The 22,102-nt window shown below is 55.3% G+C and overlaps 1 protein-coding gene across 4 annotated transcripts; it reads left to right on the forward strand.

Annotated features, from left to right (window-relative positions):
* Positions 1-2,398: 2,398 nt before the first annotated feature.
* TFAP2A (transcription factor AP-2 alpha) lies at positions 2,399-21,579 on the forward strand. 4 transcript variants are annotated; one of them, XM_068396255.1, is made up of 7 exons: positions 2,399-2,431; positions 10,320-10,754; positions 13,710-13,761; positions 15,704-15,935; positions 16,979-17,097; positions 19,415-19,556; positions 21,100-21,579. In XM_068396255.1, exons 1-7 carry the CDS (start codon positions 2,399-2,401, stop codon positions 21,386-21,388), a joined length of 1,302 nt encoding a protein of 433 aa, XP_068252356.1. In that variant the 3' UTR covers positions 21,389-21,579. The 4 variants fall into 4 exon arrangements, with proteins under 4 accessions (XP_068252356.1, XP_068252354.1, XP_068252355.1 ...); XM_068396253.1 differs by lacking the exon at positions 2,399-2,431 and adding an exon at positions 5,578-5,628; XM_068396254.1 differs by lacking the exon at positions 2,399-2,431 and adding an exon at positions 5,584-5,634 and having other exon boundaries at positions 10,323-10,754.
* Positions 21,580-22,102: the final 523 nt, after the last annotated feature.

The following is a 22,102-nucleotide window of genomic DNA, read 5'->3' on the forward strand; positions in this document are numbered from 1 at the left end:
GCACTTCAGGGATCACAGTAGCCCAGGGTGCGGTGACATCAGCCCCCTACACCTTTAACATGACTAATTTGTCCTCAAGGCTGCGAGGGAAAGGAATCCTCTAACCGCCTGGGCCAGGGAAGCCGAATTAACCCCCGAGGTACGGTCACAAAACCCCCCAGGGAGGGGAAATGAAGGGCCCCCCAGCCCCGGGCTCTGCAGCGCGCCCAGCCCATGCCATCCTCCCCTGGGCTAAAAAAAAAAAAAAGCGCAGGGCTGAGCCCAATGCGAGCCAGGGCTGCCCCGTAGCCCCAAAAGCCCGGGTCCCCCCCGCAGGCGGGGTGTGCTGGGGCCGCGGGGCAGAGTCGGGCTATAGCAGCCGCGTCCTGACAGGGGAGGTTTAACTCGGCGTGGGGAGCGATGGAGGCAGCGAGAAGGGGAAGATCCCAGCGGGAGGACAACAGTAACGTGGCAATCCAAGTTTACCGGCAACGTTTCGCCGAAGGCCAATTTCAAATCGGATTAATTCCCCGCCCCTCCCTGCAAAAAAAAAAAAAAAAAAAAAAAAAAAGCAGCATTTTAAATAATCGTAAGGGGGCGAAAATCACCGTCTCCTGGAGAGGGCTCGGAGGGGCAGGACGGCCGGCAAGAGGGGAAAGGAGAGTCGGCGGAGTCCCAGAGCCACGAAATCTTCGCGCATCTTCCCCATCCCTCTCCCATTTTGCACGGGGCTGTCTTTGCTCCGTGTCTTCCCCGAGCAGAGGCCTCCCCAGGACCGGGGGCGTGGGGAAGGGGCAGGGCTGGGTAATTAAATTCCGGTGCCCGGCTAATTGCTGTAATTTGACGCTAACTGTACACCGCGGGCAGGCGCTGGGAGCGGCGGTGCGAAGCGCGCCTCACACGGCCCATTGACAGCGTCCCGCCCCGCCGCCGCGCAGGAGCCGCCGGTCCCCGCGGAGGGGGCCCGGTTCCCCGCCGACCTCGGGTCGCTGGGGCGGGGGGGTGGGAAGTGGAGCCTGGCGGCACTGTAGGACCCAGGGCTTCAGGTGCCCGCGGCCCCGGCGCTCCTCCGGGGCCTAATGGCTGCGGGTGCCGGCTCTCGCCTCCCCCTTCCCATCTGCCTGGAGGCAGGACCTGACCCTCCTTCTGCAAGGTCCTTGTCCCCAGGCTCTTAGGGTGAGGGCAAGGGGTGCGTTCCCCTTCCCTCTGCTGGAGGCTGAGACCAGCCCAGGAACCTGCCCAGTCTCATAGGTGGGGGGCAATGCGCTCTGGCTTTCAGGAGGCCTCAGAGTGACCCAGTCCTGGGACATGATGCCCCATTCCTCTGTCTCTGAAGTGCGAAGGGGCTTGGCTGTGCAACTGCAAAGTGGAAATTGATTGCATCCCTCCCCAAAATCCTGTAGCTGGAGTACTGCTTCCCCCTACTCCTCCTGGACCCAGCCCCCGGGGATGGGGCACTGGCCGTGCTCCCTCTCTTTCGGGGCGTGAAATCAGAGCTGCGCTACACCCTGGCGACTTTCCAGGGCACTTTGGCACATGAATCCCCGAGGGGAAAAAAAAACACGGGCGGGGACAAGGGGTGCGGACACCGAGAGGTCCCAGGGCCACAGACTGTCGCAGGGGGTGGCAGCACCTACCTCCCCGCGCCGCTCCCGCGCAGCCCAGCGGGCCAGACCCCGGCACGCCCCGGGTGCCACATCCCCCCGCCGCTGCCGCCTGCCCCCCCACCTGGCCCGCGTACCGGGGACTGGGAAGACCGTCTGCACTTGGGGGGCTCTTTGTTTCCCCCTGGACTCCCCCAGCCACTTGCAGCGCCTCCGTTACCCACTTGGGCTAGTTCAGCCCTTCTGGTGCTTTGTCTTTTTGGGCTGCTGCTGCTATTATTATTATTATTATTATTATTATTATTATTATTATTATTATCATCATCATCATCATCATTGTCACACACTCACTGGCAACTTGCCTCCGAGGAAGCCTACCGGCCCCTCGGGGGAGGTGAGGGAGGGGGACTCACCCCCTCCCGTCCCCACCCCAGCCGCAGGCACCCGGGCGGTCAGAGCTGGCCCTCCGCTCAGGTTTGGGGCTGAGCAGCGGGGCAGGGAAGTGGGCAGCTGCCCGGGGGCTGCAACGCGCCCGGGGCATGCCTGGGAGGCTCCCCGGGGGCTGGCGGCGGTGCAGTCCCGGAGGTCGGCGGGGCCGGGCCCGGCGCCGTGGGAGTGCGGTGGCGGGGGGCAGCGCGCAGGCAGCGCGGAGGCAGCGCGCAGGCGCGGGCAGGGAGCACCCAGCTCTTTATGGCCAGGTGAGAGAGTCCCGGCGCAGGTAAGGGGAGGATTTACCCACAGGCATCCCGGGCGGGCGGCTTGCCCTCGCAGTCTATGACCAGCAGGGACCTGGGGATCCGGAGCCCGCAGCCAGGATGTCTATCCTTGCCAAAATGGGGGACTGGCAGGTAAGGCGACCCTCCTGCCCTGGAAGGGGGTTTATTGTTATTTTGGGACGGGAGGCAGGGCTGGGGCGGGAAAGGTGATGGGCCGGGAGGGAGCCGGGGCAAACCTGGCGCCGGGGTTGGCGATTTTGTGGCTCCCCCGTGCTGGGAGCTGCCCCCGGCCACCGCCGAGGCCCGGCTGCAACAGGTAGAGAGCGGCGGGCTGGGGCCTGGAGGGGCCGAGCGCTGCTCCGCCGCCGCCGGGGCTGTCCCGGCCCGGGGCTGAGCTGCCCGGCAGCGTGGGCCGGCGAAGGGTGGCGTGTGCCCGCCCGCCGTCCCTCTGCCCGGGGCTGGCTGCGGCCGTCCCGCCGCGGGGCCCTGGGGCTGCCCACGGAGCGGGCCGGGCCCCCACGCGGGGCAGCGCCTGTCGGCGTGGTCCCAGGACCGCTCTTCGCGGACGGGCCGCGGGGCTGAAACGTCGCTGTGAGCTCACACCCGAGCCCGTCCCGCGGAAAAACAACACTGCCGGCTCCCACTCGCACTTAGACGCGCCCGGAGCGCCCGTGGCAGGCGCTCACGCCGGGATGAGCTGACGGGACAAGGGGCACCCACCCGCGAAAGAGGCTCGGCGGAGAAAACACGGCCCGCCGGGGCCTCGCCCAGCGCCGCGGACACCGGGGGACCCACCCGCACCACGGGCGATCCGACACGCGTGGAGTTACGGCGGCTCCCAAAGTGGGAGATATTTGGAAACCCCTGCAGACTCCCGACGTCCCTCCGCTCGGGCCGGACCGCCGCCGTTTGCCGGCGAACAAAAGGGGAGACGAACCACCCTGTTCAAGCACCCGGGCTTTTATTACCGAAAACGACTTTTTTCCCAGGACAGTCCGGTTCAAGATGGGAGCCTGGCTTCTCTTTCTGCTCCCAGCTTTTCAAATCTCGCGACTAAGTCTTTCTCCGGGCTGCCTTATTTAATTTTTTTTTTTAGGGTAGCAGTAAGTCGTCTGGAAAAAAAAAAGGGGGGGAAGAGAATGCAGTAAACAATATCTTTTTAATTATTTTTACGGTTAGAACTGGCATCTCTTTATCAGGCCGGTGCGGAGAAGCGATCAAAAGAGGATTTTTTTTTTTTTCTTCCCAATGAAGTCAACTCTTATGTAATCGCACTTACGGGCTATCTGCCTTGAAATCTATTCCCGACTTTTCCTTACACCCCGGCCCTCCTTGCTCCTGCTCCCCGGCGCTGTGGCTCCCCCTCTCCCGCCGTGCCTGGCCGGAGGGGCAGGAGCCCCCACACTGCTCCGTGCGGGTCTCTTGCAGAAAGCCGTCCCATCCCCTTCTGTCCCCGCACCCCAGCCGGTCCGGGCCTGGGGGGAGAGAAGGGACAAGAGCCGGGCCTTTGGCCACGGACAGCCACGGGTGGGAAGCTGTCCCGGGTGGGAGGCTCTCCGGGCCGGCCCGGCTCCGCCAGGACGGCGCTAAGGGGCGATGGGCCCCTTCGTTACCCTCCTCCCCTCTTCTTTTTGTCATCCCCCCCGGGGCATTAACTAGGCTTAATCTGCCAGCTCCATTTGAACCTCAATGGGAGTAAAAACAACAATTTACTCTCCTGCCACTTGCAGACAAAAGCGCTGGTAAAAAAGAGCATCGGGGGGTGGAGGAGGGGGGAAGGAGAAAGGAAAAAAAAAAATAATCTGTTTTGGGGATGTAGATGTGTGTGTGTGTGTGTGTGTGTGTGAAGGAGCAGGCCCGGGAGCCTGGAGGCTTTGCCGCCCTTCCCAGCGTGGGGACGCGTGTGCCGCCCCCCCCCCCCGAGGGCCCACTGCGGCTCCCCGGTGGAGCGGAGGGGCCCGTTTGCTCCTGGAGGCAGTAAATTTTCCCCCGGCGTCGGGGGGTGGCCCCGGGAGGGTCTCCGAGGCCGAGAGGGCAGGTTTTGCGGCCGACAGAGGGAAGTTTTGGGGAGCGGCAGGGCAGCCAGGTGCTCGCCCACCTTCCGGGGGGATGCCGGGCTCCGGAGGACACCCGGGGGCCCGGCGGGCGGGGGAGCCGCGCCAGGCCTGACACGCCGGCCCCACGGAGAGAGGAGGATGCCTCGCCGTTAGGAGCGGTGTGCGATCAGCGAGGGAGTGGGGGGGGAAGAAGAAAATCGGGGAAAACGAAGCTTTTGGGTGGATGGAGCAAGGCTGGGCACCCGGGGGAATAAAAGAAGAGAAGGGTGGAAAGGCAACCCCCCAGGAGGGTGGGCTGAGAGCTCGCTTAGCGGCACATTGTTAAGCAAACGAAGTGCTCCACCTAAGAAAGTACCAAAGTTTTATTACGGTCATTGTTTTGTCCCTTTGCTCAAGTGGTTGCCAAAGACTTTTTGGCTCCTGCTGCATTCACATTACCGCTCGCCCACTTCTATCTGGGAGGTTATGTTGGATTTGTTTGGGGCTTTTTTTTTTTGAAGACCGATAGCCAACAGAGCCGAGAAAAATAGTTTACAAAATAAATAAGCTCTTCAAATATCCACCAAAAAGATCAAATCCAGAGGGCAACAGAAGCCTCCGCAGACAATAACCTCGTTAGAGCAAGACCCGAATCTTATTTCTCCTCCCTTTGGTTTCTTTAAACCCCGTCGAGGGGGGAAGGGTGAGGGGGGAGGGGGTTGCTTTATGGCTAGCCCCAAATTCTGCAGGTGAAGGGATGGTCGCCTCTTTGATTTCCCTGGCCACCTTCCTCCCCTCTGGTAGGCAGAGGTGCGGGGGGAGCGGTGCCCGGCGAGTCCCCTCGCCCTCCAGCCCGCAGGCAGGCAGGACACGCTGCCCCCCCGCACCGGGGCTCGGCGGGCTGGAGAAAGCCTTTTTTTCTTTTTTCTTTTTTTTTTTTTCCCCTTCCTTTGCTCGTGGGTCCTTTCTACCTGTGTCCGTCGCTGCAGGTTGTTGTGCTGGCGAGCAATTGGGCTGTTGTTGATATGCTAATGAGGCGATTAGGCTGTGGGTAAAGAGCTGGCGAAGGGAAAAGTTCCCACCATTAGAGGGAGATCTCCGAGCGCGGACGGGAGCGCCGCGCAGCCCCCGCCAGCCGCGCTCCCCGCGCCGCCCCGGCACCGCCACCGCAGGGAACGGCAGGGAGAACCAAACCCGCGCTCGCTTTCTCTCTCCCTCTCTCTCTCTCTCTCTCGCCAATCCATGAAAATGCTTTGGAAACTGACGGATAATATCAAGTATGAGGAATGTGAGGTAAGCGTTTCCCCCGGCCGGGGCAGAGCCCCCTGCCCTGCAGCTGCGAACGGGAGCCTGCAGCATCCTTCCGTCGTTCAATTTCGTTTAGGAAAACTTCTGCTCCTTCACCAGCCTTCCTTGCGGTCCTGCAGCAGGAGAGGGGCTGGGGTCCTTACCCAGGAACTTCGGGGCTTGTGGAAAACCGGCTTTGTCGGAAGTGTATGAGGAAAGGCAAAGAGGATCCAGCAGCAGTCTGGTCTATAGGTAGATCCTCCGTAGATAAGGCTCTGTAAGATGCTACACTCGTCCAGACGGATGGATGGATGGATGGTTGGATAGATGGCTGGCTGAATGAATGGACGGATGAATGAATGAATGAATGAAAGAAAGGGCAAAGAGACAAAGGGAAGAGAATTATTCTTACACACCAGGTACCCGAGGCATCCTAATAAATTGGCTTAGGACAGACGCCTAAATTCAGCCTTTTCGATGTAGCTGCTGGTTGATTACACCGAGCTGCACAAAATTGCAGGGGTCAGCTGCCGAACTGAAATCATGGGTTTGGAAGCGGTGTTCCCCCAACCCCCTAATTTTCAGGGCCATACTCCCACGGCTTTGAGCAATAATATTTTAACCGCTTGAAAATAATTAAAATCCACCTAATTTGGTTTTGGAGCCGTTCAGCACAGATTGTGTGCGCGCATCTCCCTTACGTGACTGTGTGTGTGTGAATCCATATTTTTAGAAAGAGGCTAGTGTCTTTTCATCTGACAAAAAGGAGAAGAAGATGAAAAAAGAAGAGCGATGCCCAGGACCCATGCCTAGTCTCAAACCAACGAATACTATTGTCACCCGTTTCGCAAAAGTTGCCTGTGCAGTGCATTTAAACCGCGCAATAAAGGACTCCACTTTGTAAATGAACGCAGTTATTTGGTCGTGACCCACGCGGGAAGGTCGTCCCAGACTCGGCGGAGCCCTGCCGACATGCATGTCTGGGGCTTAGGGGGGGCCCACGCTCCCATACGACCCTGCCGCTGCTTTGGGCGATGCTGTAGCTTAGGAAAGGGACCGAGGACTCGCCAGACTCACCGCCGACTACGTGATTTGGTGGTTTAGTCCCGGATCGAGGAGTTTGGGATAAAGCTGTCTCCCGGTGCGGGAGCTGAGCTCTTAGATGCACTCGCTGAGGGATGCTTGATTTCTGGGAATGAGGTGTCAGGGGTGTTTTATTTTATTTTTGATCTGGAAAAAAAACCCCATATATATTCCTTAGATGGATTTCGGGAAGAAAGCGTCTCTCTCCCCCTCCCTCCCTCCCAGGATCCGTGTTCAAGTGTGCACACGTGCGAGCGTGTGGATTTCATCGCAAATGGCTTTTGTTGCCTTGCGCTAATGGGACTTTGCAACGAGGTGCTACTAAACGGAGGGAGCAGCGGCCGCTCCGCCGGTGCCCCGCCGGCTTTCGTGCGTGCGTGTGCGGTTGGCTCTCCGTGTTCTTCTCAGGAGCGGATGCGAGTGGACAAATAGAGAGGATGGAAAAGAGGGTGGCTGTGCCCTGACGGGGACAGGAACTGCCTTTAAAAGAAAAAGAAAAAAAAAAAAGAAAAAAAAGAAGGAAAAGGAAAGCGGAATAAAAGCCCGGCAAGCCGCGCTCAGCGCCCGGGGGGCCGGGAGCAGGCGGGCGGAGCGCGGGGCCGGGCAGCGGCGGCGGGGAGGCTGCGGCGGGGCAGCGGCGCGGCGGCGGCGAGCGGAGCGGTGCCTGCTTGAGGGAGTTGTTTGGGAGTTGCACAGCCAGTCCGACGGGTTGCGCCGGAGCCCCGGCTTGTCTGGGCCGGGAGAAGCGCTCGCCTTGCCTCTTTTTCCCGGCTCCCTCTCCCCCCGCCGCGTCCCTCCCGCCCTCCTTCCCTCCCCGCCTCGCCGCCTCCTGCCTTTTCCCCCCGTCTTTTCCCGGATCCTCTGAGAGGGGGGCCTCGGGGAGCCCGGCGGATGCTCCTTGGGCTCCCCAGCCCCCCCGCCCCGGGCGCCCGCCGACCTCGGCGCTGGGCTCGAACCGGAGGAGGAGGAGGAGGAGGGGAGACACCCAGAAGGGGAGACACCCAAAAAAACTTTCCCAGCCGGTTTCCGGGACGCGGGGCACGGAGGCGAGCCGGCTCGGCGGCGCGGGGCGGCCGCCGCGGGGTCAGCGGCGTGGGGAGCCCCTCGGCGGGACGCCGTCGAGGCATGGACGGGGCAGCGGGCGGCCCCGCGGAGCCCACCCCGCGCAAAGGCGGCGGCGGCGGCGCGGCCGAGGGAGGCAAGAGCCAAGCGGGGAGCCAGCAGCCGCTCTTCTCTCTGGGCTTTGAGGCCGGCTACGCTCAGCAGCCGCAGCCCGAGGTGCGCCCGCGAAGGACCGCGGGGCTGGGGGCAGGGGGAGGCGGCGGCAGGGGGGAAGGGAGGAGAAGGGAAGCGAAGGGAAGGGAAGGAAAGGGGGGGGATCCCGCGCCCCCTCCCCTCTCTCCTTCTGCCTGTCTCTCCCCACATCCCCCCCCCCGCTCCGCACCCCCCTCCTGGCTCCCACCCTCTCCCTCTCTCCGGATCTCTTTCTCTTTCACTTTTGCATGCCCTGCAACCTTTTAAAATGTTGCCCCTTTGCTGTGATTCGTCAGACGCAGCAGCATGTCCCCCCTCTCTCTCTCTCCCGCTCCCTCTCTCTCCCTTTTTGTCTCTCTCTCCCTCTCCCCCATCTCTGATTAGATACACTGATTCTTCATTCAATGGACGTCATTTAGAACAGGCTCTGCCTTGAGTTGCCTTCTCGCTTCACGCTCGATTTCCAGCCATTCTTCCCTTATTAAGTATTCGTGTAATATTAATAGTCATGAATATCTGCTATTAGGAGTCTCCGGGAAGGCAGCAGATCTGTTATTAGGAGCTCAAGTGAAGCAGCAGCTAAGTCAAAGGAGAAAAAGAAAGAAAGAGAGAAAAAAAAAAAGGATTAAGAAATAAACACATACACGCAAAAAACAAAACAAAAAGGCAAAAAAAAGCGCAAAACAAAACAAAAAAAATAGAAAAAAAAAAAAGCAACCAACTTTGACTCCTCACACCACGCCAGGATAGAGAGCTCGCCTTGGCAACACCCGATGAAGGGCAGCAGAGATCGGTGCAAGTTCTGATGGATTATAGTGGCGCGCCCGCGGTGCAGGAGCAGCCCCGGCGCCCCGGTCCCGCCGCCCGCGCCTAGCGCAGGGCTCCGGCCGCGCTCCCTCCGCGCCCGCACCCGCGGGCGTCCGCCGGGGGCTGCGCGCTCCGCCGGTCACTGTCCTCTGCTTGGTTTTGTGTTTTTTTTTTTCCTACCCTGACTTGTATCCCCCGACTCTTCGCAGATGTTAGTGCACAGTTTTTCGGCTATGGTGAGTTGCTTCCCGTTTCTCTCGGAGGGGGTTTGGCGTGTGCTGGGGGTTGCTATTGTTGTCGGCGGTGGCGGTGGTGGTCGGGGTTTCGCACCCAGCTTTCCTGAGAGGGCTTTTTTTTCCTTTCCTTCATTTTTATAAATTCGGTGGCTTACCTTTTAAATTTTTTTCCCCTTCTTTCTCTCCGTGTTCCCCCGCCCCCCCCTTTTTTTTTGGTCTTCTTCGAGAGAACAGCAAAAGGCTTTCCTTGGACCCTACTGCTTCGATTTCTTCACCTTGCCACCTGCAAACGGGATATTTTCAGCTTTCTCGTTTCCCTTTTTCGGGATCTTTCCCTTGAATCCTCCTCCTCCTTCCTCCTCTTCCTCCTCCATGGAGGCCATGCCTTTTCCCTTTACCCGCACATACCCGTGGGCTCCTCTGCCCGGCGGCGGGAGCCGGCAGAGCCCTGCCGAAACGCCCGGGCGCATTTTCGGTGCCGCTCGCCCGTCGGTGCGGCGGGGCTCGGGGCGGTGCTCCCCCCGCCGCCCGGCGCATTCCTCCGCTTCCCCGGCGCCCGGGCCGCCGCCGCCGCCCCCTTCTCCGCTCCGAAATCGCCCGCTGGAGAGCGGGGAGCTCGGCCGGGCACCGGGGCGGCTCTCGCCGTAGGTGGGGAACCGTGGCAGTGCCTTCGCCCCGAAACGTTTGTAAAACTCGCAGGGGGAACGACCGGTTTGTTTTAGAGCCTATTTCGGCGTCTTCTGGTAACAAAATGGCAGTGGGCTTGGATTTTCCAGGGTTTTCTCGGGATGCGTTATCGGTAATCCCAGCGACAGTATTTGTCTCGGTTCTGTCCAGGGCCAGTGGGAGGATTTTGGGTCGTGGTAGAATTATTATTTTCATAACAGCCGCTTATGAATTAGTATTTTTATTTGCGGGTAGTACCTGCTCCTGAAATGCCGGCGTGCGATCTGTTGGGAATCCACGCTGTATCGCCGCAATGTTTTATTAATTATTGTAAGCAGTCCTGTTGTAATTGTTAGTATTATTGCTGTTATCATTATTGCCGTTATTATTAGTATTTAAAAAGCGAAACTGCCTCTTAATTGTGTGCGAGGGGAAACCAGAGGCAGAGAAATCCCCAGATTTGCTCTTCTCTGCCTCAGAGCGGACGAATTGCCCATCTTTGCCCGATAGGTGAAATTCTCAAGCCGATTTTGAGGAGAAACAGTTTGATTTTATCTTTGTTTTTCTTTTCTCCCCTCCTTTCCCCTCCCCCCCCCCCCCCCCCCCCCCCCCCCCCCCCCCGCCACCCCCCCTTCACCCCCTCCACCTCAGGAGCGCCACGACAGTACCAGCAACGGGACAGCCCGGCTACCCCAGTTGGGGACCGTGGGTCAGTCTCCCTACACCAGCGCCCCGCCGCTCTCCCACACCCCCAACGCCGACTTCCAGCCCCCCTACTTCCCCCCGCCTTACCAGCCCATCTACCCCCAGTCTCAGGACCCCTACTCCCACGTGAACGACCCCTACAGCCTCAACCCCCTCCATGCCCAGCCGCAGCCCCAGCACCCAGGATGGCCAGGACAGAGGCAGAGCCAGGAGACGGGGCTGCTTCACACGCACCGGGGTTTGCCCCACCAGCTCTCAGGGCTCGACCCACGCAGGGACTACCGGCGGCACGACGACCTGCTGCACGCCCCGCACGGGCTGGGCTCGGGGCTGGCCGACCTGCCCCTCCACTCCATCCCCCACGCCATCGAGGATGTGCCGGTAAGCAAAGGGGCAGCCACACGGCACCCCTCGCCCCCCTTCTCCACCCCCCTTCTTCGCGGGAGCCCAACTTTGGGGGGAGGGAGGGGGACCCCCCCCCAAAAAAAAAGGGGGAGGAAAGAAGAGACACCCCCACCCGGGAAAGGCGAAGCCCCCACCTAGAACAATAGGTTCTTGCAGCTCGTCCCTGTGCGACGCCTCCCCGCTAACGTGCCGGCTAAAATATAAATAAATCAAATTACTGTCATCGTTAACAATATCTTTCCTTCTCAATGACAATAAGCTGTTACGATTGGAAGAATATATAATATCACCACAGGGCCGTGCGTTTGGGGATTTCTCACTGCCTTGGGAAAAACACGAGTCTGAAACGCGAGATCTCATTAAATGTCCTCCCAGGCAAACGTAAAGGGGGAAGGAAAAAAAAAAAGTGGGCGAAAGTGGCCTAAGAAGGAAAAATCAGTTTCTCGTGATTACAGAATTGGCATATGGGATAACGACATCTAAAGTTGCAAGAGGGTACAGGCAGATCCTCTTCTCCAAAGGAATTAATTGACAAATCAGGGAAGAGGTATATTAAAACGCTGCCGCCTTCTTTTAGCAGCGGTGCAAAGGGATGACCTCATAAATCATTAGCTATAGGTTATCAAATTCAAGCCAGACCTGCTACACCCTATATTAAATTAAACGTTGGGAGCCTATTGGAGGATGCATTATTTGGGGGACCTAATTCTGTTATCGATAAATACAGATTTTAAAAAATGATTTCTAATTAAGCATGGCATTAGCGCACGGGCTATTTACAAAGCAAGCCAGGGTTATTGTTCGGATAGGAAAGTGGCCTTGTGCAACGCAGTAGGTCATGATCAAAGTTCATCTTTTTGAGTTTCTCCCCGAAAATGGAATTAGAACATGGCAATAAATTTATTAAAGCCCATAGAGCTCGTGCTGAGGGACTGAAGCTGCTCGGCTTACAGGAGGAAAGAGGAGGAGGGAACTGTGGTATCTGGATGTGATTTTTGCTGAAATGCCATCCCAAATTACAGGATCAAATATTACAACAATATATTTGCTGACAGTTTAATGAGTACAGTTTCGTGTTGCAAGGATAATGTTCAGATGAACTTACCTATTTTTGGGGGTCATTTTGAAATCTTTTGTAAATTATACTCGGGGAAAAGAGTGAATTTATTACAGCCCTCATCTGGCTAAATTAGCCACAGAAAATTGCTGGTTATGTTTAGCAGTTTTGCAATAAACGCATACGTTTCCCAAAGTGGAGGATTTAGTAAGCAATTTGGATCCGTTAAAAGCAGGTCGATTCTTTAAACTTGATATAAAATAACATGGAGGCAATAGTAAGAATAAACTAATTTGTTGCCTGCAAGCCCCTGATTGCTGTAAGAGGAACACGAGCTAAAATGTTCTCTTGAATTCTCCCTCTCCTCAACTGTGCTCTGTGGCAGTGGGCTGATTCGGGAAGCCTCCTCTGCAGATATTTTCAGTACAAATAATTTGATTTGCCTTTCAGGGATCTATGAATTAATAGCATTGGTATACTTCGTGAAAACCAAATGCCATCTGGTTTAAATCCTTCAGCCAGCCCAGCCAATTTTTTTTTCCTCTGTAAAACTGAATCAGCAGGCTGCATGAAGGAAAGCATAAAAATAAGAGGATGTATCTTTTAAGAGTATTTTATCTAGTTATGCAAAAAAAAAAAATCCTTTACAGAAACCTGGGTCGGGAAAGGATTGTTTTTGAATTTTTCCATCGCTGCAACAGTTAACCTTTAATAAAAACGACTGCTAAATATTTAAGAAAATCGAGTAGACGGTGAAAATTATTTAATCATAAATATCTCTGTGGGATTTTAAACTTAACAGTCCTCCCTGTATGGAATATGTGTAGAAATAACACAAATAAAAGTATTATGCCACACTACATTTACTTTATGGGTTTAGGGTGCATGCATAAAGGGATCATATTTCCCCATATAGTTAAAACACAAGAACTGCAGCAGTAGTCATTTCTGAACATTTCTCAATTTAATTATACTTAAATCCAGAAGCACTTTAGGCAAGTTACAAATGAGAGCATTGAGTATAATAAAACCTGTAATAAAGCAACTTAGTACCATCCACCCGGAATCATTGAGATCAGGCACAATTAACAGGAGCATAAATCCAAGACAGAATGGAAAATGTTAGAATCAGTATTATTGTTGGACAAAGACTAGAGAAGGAAGTAATAGTTTTTTAAATGGTAATGCCTGGGTTTTGTAACGATTGCGAAATCTTCTATCTCAGCAGCACTGGTGTTAATTTGTAAACACAGCCAGACATTATATTGCCTGTCAGTTTTTGGAATTAGAAAACACGATTTCATTTGACTTTCTAATCACGTCGTGGCTCCGCCGCGCGAACCCCAGCTGGAGCCGCGGCCGCGGAACCTGCGAGGGGACAATAGCGGGGCGGGGGGGGGTACGTGGGGATGCCCGCCCGGCCCCCGCCGCCGCACCGGGCCCCCCTGCGTTGTGCTGTCCCTCCCGCGGGCGCAGCGGCGGGGAAGGGCCGGGCCGGGACCGGGGGCCGGGGCTGCTTCCCGGGGAGGAGGGATGGGGCTGCGGATCCTGCCGCAGGAGCCGGAGGCCACTCGGGTGTTGGGCTCGACCGGGCAAGCCCCGGGGGTGTGGGGGTGATCTATTATTATTTTATTATTATTCTTCTTGGGGAACGGGGGAAGAGTGGGGAGGGACGCAGGATTCCTCCCGATAAAGGAAATATCCCCCAAATCCCGTGTCGTCGCCTCTCCCCCCCGGCTCCTGCCGCAGGATCTGTTGTTTCCCTCCCCGCACCATTCCCAGGGAGGGGGGACACAACTTCTCCCACACCCCAGCCCTCCCCGCCTTTTGTTGTGGTTGTACATTTACATCCCTGCCTGTTCCTTTTGTTGCAGCACGTAGAAGACCCCGGTATTAACATCCCAGATCAAACTGTAATTAAGAAAGGTAAGCCGTTTCCTTGCGCATACCAAACATGTCGTCACAGGCTGGGGACTACTCGCGGGGAGGACTTACCCGGCCTCCCCCCCCTCCCCGCCCTCCAGCCCCCCGGCCCCGGGCTCCTTCCTCTGGCACGTACTGTTGGCTAAAATGTTGGAGGCAGAGAAAGAAAAGGGGCGATGTGGGTTGAAATCTGTTCAACCGGCTTCTTAAATGGCTACGTTTGCCGGGTATTTTAATTATTGTTGTCGTTAACGAGGGAAAATGTTAGCAGATGATCTAAAAAATCCGAGCCGGTATTTCAGTGCATTAGCAAACAATTCGGTTTCATGGTTTGCCCCATGCATCTGGCTGAGCGGCGGGGTTTAATCGTTGTTGGTAAACTGGGCTGGGAAAGGAGAAAACATTGTTCCTCCTTCTTCGGGTTTTCTTATTTAAATCACGGCGGTGACGAGGGGGGCTCTCCAAGAACAAGGGGCGAGTTTCTGGAACCCGATGGCTGTCCGTCAGGGCGGTTTGGTTTTCGTTGGCTTTGTGCGCTTGCTTCCCTTGGAATCGAATTGCTTGGAAACCGGTCCCCAAATCGGGCAAAATATTTATGGCGTGTTTTCCCTCGGTTTTCTTTCTCCGTCTTTCTTTGGACGACCAAAGGAGTGCCACAGGGTAGTTTGCAAAGGAGGTTATTGGTGGAAAGTGATCGGTTTGCGTTTGGATCCTGTGTAGGGAGCTGCTAGTGGAGAGAAACTCGCGGGGCTGAACGCGTAGTTAGCTGCTGCCTGCTCCAAGGGGTGCCATGGCTGTGCGGCCGCCTGGAATTCGGGTACCCCGGCCGCCACCGGAGCAAGGTGCTGTACAGAGCCGCTCTCCTCTCTAGCCCCAATCGCTGTACAGCCAGCGAGCTCAAAGTTTCATTTTTTTTCCCCCGCCTGTGAAGCCTTTGTCATGTCAAATTAGATGTGCAAGGGATAAATCTTAAGAGATGCTCTTTCCAAGTCGACATGATAATTGGCTCTTTTATTAGTAATCTCAAGAGTTCGTTTAACTCCCGTTGTATCTATTAGCCTTCCCAGAGCTATTAATGTCACAAGTGATCTATCCAAAATGGAGAAAGCCCCCTGCTCGGTGGGACCGCGCCCGCGAAGAGTAGCGCAGGACTAGGGCGGAGGAGAAAGGGAAGGCGACCGCACCCCCCCGGAGGCCGGCGGGCACCGAGAGCCGAACGGCGGCACGGCCCGGTGCCTCCCCGCCAGCCGCCACCGGGCAGGGGCGGCCGGCCCGCCCGGGGAGGGACCAGGCTTTATTTTTGGAGGGCGACCGGCGCTGGCCTCCGGTGCCGGCGGGGCGCGCTCCGCCGCCGGGCACACGCGTGCCGGCTCCTCGCTGCGTCACGGTTTTTCCACGTCAAAAAGTTGTGCGCTGGAGGGGGAGCGGGGCGGGCTGAGCGGCGCCGTCCCCGGGGGAGCCTGCCGGCACCCGAGCGCGTTATCTCGGTGCCGCGCTGACGCCCGGCCCGCCCGTTGCGTGGCTCCCCCGGGCACCGCCTGCCCTCCGCGGGCAGGGCTGCCGGCGGCGCCCGCTGCGGGCCGGCATTGCCCGTGACGTCTGACACGGCCGGTACTGACGTGCTTTAACAAACAGCCGACAGCGTGCGCCCGCTCCGGGCTGGGGGGGCGCGGGCAGCGCGGGGGGGCCGCAGAGTTGTTTTTTAATTTCTTTGCTGCGGGTCGAGGGTTGCCCCGCTCTCTCCCTGCTGCTCCCGGCGAGCGGAAGGGTGTCCCCGCCGGCCTCCCTGCCCTCGCATGCCCCCGCCCCCCCCCTGCCCCGTAGGCGGTGCGGGGCCGGGGCTGGCCGCAGAGAGCGGCGCGGGTGCCCGGCGGCGGCGGGTTCCCCCTTCCCCGGCTCCCCGCCCGCTTCTCACCCTCACCTCCCTGCTCCTCCCTCCCTGCAGGCCCCGTGTCCCTCTCCAAGTCTAACAACAACGCCGTCTCCTCCATCCCCATCAACAAGGACACGCTCTTCGGCGGGGTGGTGAACCCCAACGAGGTCTTCTGCTCGGTGCCGGGCCGCCTCTCGCTGCTCAGCTCCACCTCCAAGTACAAGGTCACGGTGGCGGAAGTGCAGAGACGCCTCTCGCCGCCCGAGTGCCTCAACGCCTCCCTGCTGGGCGGGGTGCTCCGGAGGTGAGGGGCGGGCGGAACGCGGGAGGCGGGGTGGTGGCGGCGGATAACGCCCGCTGCCGCCGTGCCGGGCCGTGCCGTGCCGGGCGGGAGGGAGGGAGGGAGGGAGGGAAGGATGGAGGAAGGAGGAGGAGAGCCCACGCGGGTCGGGGGGGGGGGTGCGCGGCGCCCGCCGCTAGGGGTCGGGGCGCGCGCGGCCGCCGGGGCAGCGCCGCGAGGCGCCGGGGGCGCTGTAGCCATGGCAACGTGCAGCCTTGTGTGGCCCCCGCGCCCCGCTTCGGGGGGCCTGGGCCGAGGGCAGGGGTCCAGCGTGGCCCGTGTGTGTGTGTGTCCCCGGGCCACGCTGTCCCATCGCGGCAATGAACGTCCCCCCCCTACACACACACCCCCCAGGAGCGGGGAGGTTACTGGTGGGCGCCCTGCCGCCAGCACCCACCCTGCCGCCCGCCACCCCGGGCCCGGAGCTCACCCAGGCAATTACGCAGCACTCGGGCAGGGAATAAGATCCAGGATTAATTAAGCCAGCTCCCAGTTCCTCCACGGCCCGGCTCGGCCTGGCTCCGCTGAAAAGCGGCAGATGGGCCACGTAGGGATTAGTGCGAGGGCAGCGATGCTCTGGGGGGTAATGGGGCTGCTGGCCTTACAAATCAGCCTCCTCCTGTAACACCTGGGCTGCTGCCCATGGGCTGTGGGGAGAAGCTGCCCCCTGGGTCCATTGGTGCATTGGGAGCTCAGGCGGCTGCCACAGGGGTGAGGCCCTGGCCACAGCGTGCCCAGAGCCCCCCGCTGGCCTGGAGGCTGATCCGGTCCTTAGTGAGGGCCCCCATTCCCTGGACATGGTGCCATCCAAAGCCCCATCATTATGTGTGAGACTCGGCTGTCAGCAACACCTGCTCTTCAGCCCCCCACAACTATGTCCCCCCCCAAACCCCTTTACTCCTCTCTGTGGGAAGGCAATGTTTTGGGGCGAGCTGTGGGTGGGAGCCGAAGCGGGAACAGGTGCTCCCCGACAGCCCTGTTTCTCAACACCTTTCTGTGTGGAGCAGGGCGAAGTCAAAAAATGGAGGGAGATCTCTGAGGGAGAAACTGGACAAAATAGGATTAAACCTGCCAGCCGGGAGGCGTAAAGCTGCTAACGTTACCTTGCTCACGTCGCTCGTGGAGGGTAAGTGACTCAAAGAGCCGGGAGGGCTTGTTTGGAAAATGTGCCTGTTGCTTTTGCCTTACGGTAGAAGACTTGGTGTTGGGTTGGATTTTTTTTTCCCCCCGAGTCAGTGCTGCTTGTTGGAAATTGGAAGGGTGTTATTTTCTATGCCTCAGGAAAAAAAAAAGTTAATTGTGTGCCTTTGCTTTTTGTTTCAACCTGAAACGGACTTGGTGAGTCCTGCAGACTCAGCTTTGCATTCCACTGTTTATTTGCTTTTAAGTCTCTGAGTTAGACATTTTCAGGGCCCCATCTTGCTCCCTCATTCAAGTAAGTCATCCCTCCCCAGAGTAAGTGGATCTCATTGGGAGCAGCATGGGCAGGATCCCTGCGAACGGGGGCTGTGGGCTTAGCCCCGTAAGAGACCCCTGAGTGTTGAGTTGGAAGTTACGGGCAGCAGAGCCTCTAATGCTTCACTGCCGTTCTTCTGCCACAGGTAGACAATCAAGCAATTTTAAATGTCAGAAACTGCAGCTACTTTAAGTTTGTTCTCCCTCCCAGCCCGTAGTCACATAACAGTAAATCATTTAAGTTTTCTGACATCTGCATTTGAGAAATGCGTGACCATTACTTCCTGAATTAATTTGGGAATCCTTGACCTCAGCCATGGATTAATGGTGTCCCGAAAGCCTCAAAGTTGCACCACCACCACCCCCCACTCCCTTTTGGTTCTCATTTTCAGAACACGTGTTCCCTTGGCTATATCGTTCTCCTCTACTTTGCTCTGGCCAGAAACGGTGTGACTTACTTTTAATGCCTTGGGATGCCCTATACTGTCGGAACCGGGAGGTGGGAAGCTCAAGACTTCGCAGTCATTTACTTTTGAAACAGTTGCTGTGTCAGACCGACTGGCACAAAGTCTGCCCAAGGCCAGTAAATAGATCCTCCTCCTTTCCCCTCACTTATGGGTTCGACTGCATTTTAGACCTGTTCAGTCTGCAAAGCGCTTTTAAGCTCAGCCTGGGCTGCGCAGGTTTAGCTTAAGTTTGGTTGTGTAGGAGGGAATTTGTTGCTTTGTTTTGTTGTCGCTTCACAGTCTGTGAGAAATGTTTCATGTTCAAAGGGACGGGGAAAGAAGTGCTGCGCAATGCCAGGCTTTGGTTTTTTTTTAAACATCAGGATTAGTGGCCGCACTATATTTATACTGTGTGAAAATTACTGCGTCTTCATGTTTTTGAAAAGGCTTTGCAATTGCATCGACATGCTGTAGTAAAAAATCACGAGGGGAAAACTTGCAAAAAGTCTAGATTTGGTAGATGCTTAACATTATTTGTGATGTTAATAATATGGAGAAGGTTTTATGGTAATCTATTGTTCTGTTTGGCTTTCACATAAAAAGGCTTTAAAAGAATGATTTTTTAAAAAAAAACAAAACCAGAGGCCCAAAATCCAGATAACTTAGCAATGGTGGCTAATTTTGGGGGGATGATAGTATAAACATTGCTGGGGCTTTGAGTCCTGTAGCGATGAGGCAGTTTCTAGAGTACTGTTATTGTTTATGATCCGCTCCATTTTATGGAAACAAGCTCACTGGACTGAGGCTTTGAAGCTCTAATTGGCGCATGCGTTCTTCCGGAGCTAGAGCTAATGGCAGGAAGCCCTGCAGTAAAAACCAACTGGTTCAGGAAATTAAAACCAAAGATTTGAAAATCAACAAAACAGACAGACTCGGTGGAATGACCCTAAAATTCTCATGGTTAATCGTTTGGGGGTGAACATGTAATTATATGCGATCAAGTTAAATTTTAAACACTTAGCTGTTTAATGCATTTTATTTAGAAGAGCTCTAGGAGTAATTATGATCAATATTAATCACTGATGCATTGCAAAAGAATATAGAGTCGTGGCTGAGGCAAACAAACATTTCCAGAGTAAATAGCTGTGAATGAAATGTACGTAAATGGCTATGTATAGGTATGGATATGTGAATCTAAGCACACATTCTAGGTGGATGGAGCCTGCCTGTCTAAAACTATCTGATAGTCAATGTAAACTTCAAAAAATTCCTATGCGAGATTTCACTTGTAACGATTGTCATGAAAATGCACACGTGCCTTACCCTGGACTGAAGCAAAGAAATCTCCTGCAAGATAAGATGCGATTAGCATTTCTTACCCTACCTTTTTCAAAGGAAAAACCGTCCAAGCCTTTTAGAAGAAAAGCCCAAGTAGAACATAGTGCTTTTTTTTTGTTTTTCTAATGGATTTTTGCTTCTGTGCGATGTGTACTGATGAGCTGTGTGTTTCCCTCCCATCCCCACCTGTGCCTCCCTTTTCAGGAGAAGCAGTACATCTAGCTAGAGATTTTGGGTACGTTTGTGAGACAGAATTTCCTGCCAAAGCAGTAGCTGAATTTCTCAACCGACAACATTCCGATCCAAACGAGCAAGTCACAAGAAAAAACATGCTTCTAGCTACAAAGTAAGACATTTACCTTTCTGGCATGTTGCTCAGAAGTAAGGGCAGGGTGACAAACCTGGGTTTGGGGCTTTTATTTGTGAGCATTTGCCACATAGCCAGTGGCTGATGGTTTTGCAAATTGTAAGGGGGTATATTTGCCCTCCTGCTACAGGAGAACTCGATAACCCAGCTTGGTTTCCATCAAGTCAGTTCATGCAGATTACCTTGAAAGCAGTCGTGGACGTTGTGGGTGAATGTTTAGTTAAAGAAAAAGCAGTAATTCTTCAGAGAGAAACATTTTCCGGGCCTTTTCGCTTAGCTTATCAATTTAGGTAGAAGGGGAAGGCTTCCCATTGACAGTGAAATAAAACTGGCACATTAAACTGATTTCAGTTCATTAAAATCGGCAATGGTTCTTTCTGCCTAAGCAGCTCTGTTACTTAGTGAATATAGGGATATTAAAAATATATTTTAAATGACAATCTGTACGCAGTTAAACTGCTAGCCGAGTTTATCATTGGTGGGGCTGCCTAGGCTTCCAGGTGGTGCGTGAAAACGATTGTTTTGATATGTTTGCTGGAAATTAAAAGGGTTGTTTAGTAGCCCTTAATTACCAGTGGAGGTGTCACCAAAGGGCACAGTGCCAGAGGGCGCAGGCAGAAGATGGGAGCCGCTTTATGGCTGGAAGACATTAACGCGGGTTTTAGAATACAAACCGTTTCAACACGCCTCTGAGCAATCTTGCTGTAAGGTGTGTTATTTCCCCAACTATTTGTGCAGTGAGTGGATGATATAACCTAACTTCTGCACCATGCCCTCGTATCCTCTCTTCCCACCTCCCTGGAAGGAAATTTCCAGACCCCAGTTAGCATCAGCCTTCCCCTCTGTGGGAAGGTCCCTTTGGATTTGGAGATACAGACGTACATATATAAATGTTTCAGAATACCCTAATTTAAAGCCTCGATTCCCCTCTCTGCCCTCGCTCTTTCTTGCCGACACACAGGCGTGTTTTTACCTTACGAGGGAAGAGGCCCGCGCCTCTCTCCGCTTCCAAAAAAAAAAGGATCTTCCAAGACGTGAATAAATCCCTGAACCTCCCTTTGGATATCACACCCCATCTATCCTCTTCCGTCTTGCTGGGGAACTTTAAACTGTGTGTCTGCCCCAAAACCCAGCTGGGCAGGGATGTGTGTTTGTGGGGAGAGTGTGGGGGGCTGCGGTATGGGGCTCAGCGGGGGTAGGTGGGAGGTGCATGTGTATCTGTGTGCCGGTTATTTGTCTGTGTGTTGGCTGGGGCCGGGGCGTGATGAGCGCACGCAGTCGCGTGTGCATGCGAGGTGAAGGGAAGAGGTTTATGCGTGCTGGGGAAGTGTGAGAATTAGGGGGAAGGATGTGTAGAGGAGAGGGAGAGGCGAGAGAGCGCGTGTGCAGCAGCCCCCTTGATCCAGGGGCTTGTGTAATCTAGCAGGGAGCATGCACGGGCTTTGCTGCTGCCAGTGATGGTTCATTTCTCTCCCTCTCCCTACTTCCCTCCCTCTGTCTCTATGCTCCATTTGTGCTACAGACAGATCTGTAAAGAGTTCACCGACCTGCTGGCTCAGGACCGATCTCCCCTGGGGAACTCGCGGCCCAACCCCATTTTGGAGCCGGGCATCCAGAGCTGCCTGACCCACTTCAACCTCATCTCGCACGGCTTTGGGAGCCCGGCGGTGTGTGCTGCCGTCACTGCCCTGCAGAACTATCTCACCGAGGCACTCAAGGCCATGGACAAAATGTACCTCAGCAACAATCCCAACAGCCACACAGACAACAGCACCAAAAGCGGGGACAAAGAGGAGAAGCACCGAAAGTGAGGATTACCACCCCCATGCTCCTCTCCCTTCCCCCTCATAGTCCATCGATCCATTCATCTCCCTCCTCCCTCTCCCCTGCACCCAGCACCCCAGGCTACAGCAACAGAATGAGCGTCCTCCTGCCAATCCTGTTCTCTGACTCTGCAGGACTGCTCTGCCCTCTCCCCCCACCCCTTCCCAGCATCCACGTTTCCATTTGCTCCCTCTTTAACTTCCCCCTCTCTCCCCGCTGCTACCATCGTTTTACCCCAGTTTGGAGCCTAAGAGAACAGAACAGGGGGACGGAGCCAGCAAAGAAAAAAGTTCTGTCTTGAGTTTGTGAACTTTTTTTTTTAAATAAAACAAAAGGAGGAAAAAACAAAAAAGCAAAAACAAAAAAAAGGACTTTTTTCTAAAAATATATAAAAAAATTTAAAAAAAAAAAAAAGAAATAAATAATACTTTAAATTTTATTTCTATGAGTTTCACCGGACTGAATCACCACCTTCCCTTACATAAACTTCAGTTAAGATTGTAGCCATATTAAAAACAAAACAAAAAAAAAGCGAAAATAATACAACAGCAGCCGCAACAGCAAACAAACAAAAGGCAAAAAGGACTGATGACATTTTATCAGTATTGTGAATAAACTTGAACACAAAACCCAAGCAGTTCCATGTCATATCTTCAGTTGTAGAACTTTTTCCTGTCCAAGGTAAAGCGACCAACTTGAAC

Source organism: Nyctibius grandis, chromosome 3, assembly GCF_013368605.1.
Source record: "Nyctibius grandis isolate bNycGra1 chromosome 3, bNycGra1.pri, whole genome shotgun sequence".
Classification (NCBI taxonomy): Eukaryota; Metazoa; Chordata; class Aves; order Nyctibiiformes; family Nyctibiidae; genus Nyctibius; species Nyctibius grandis.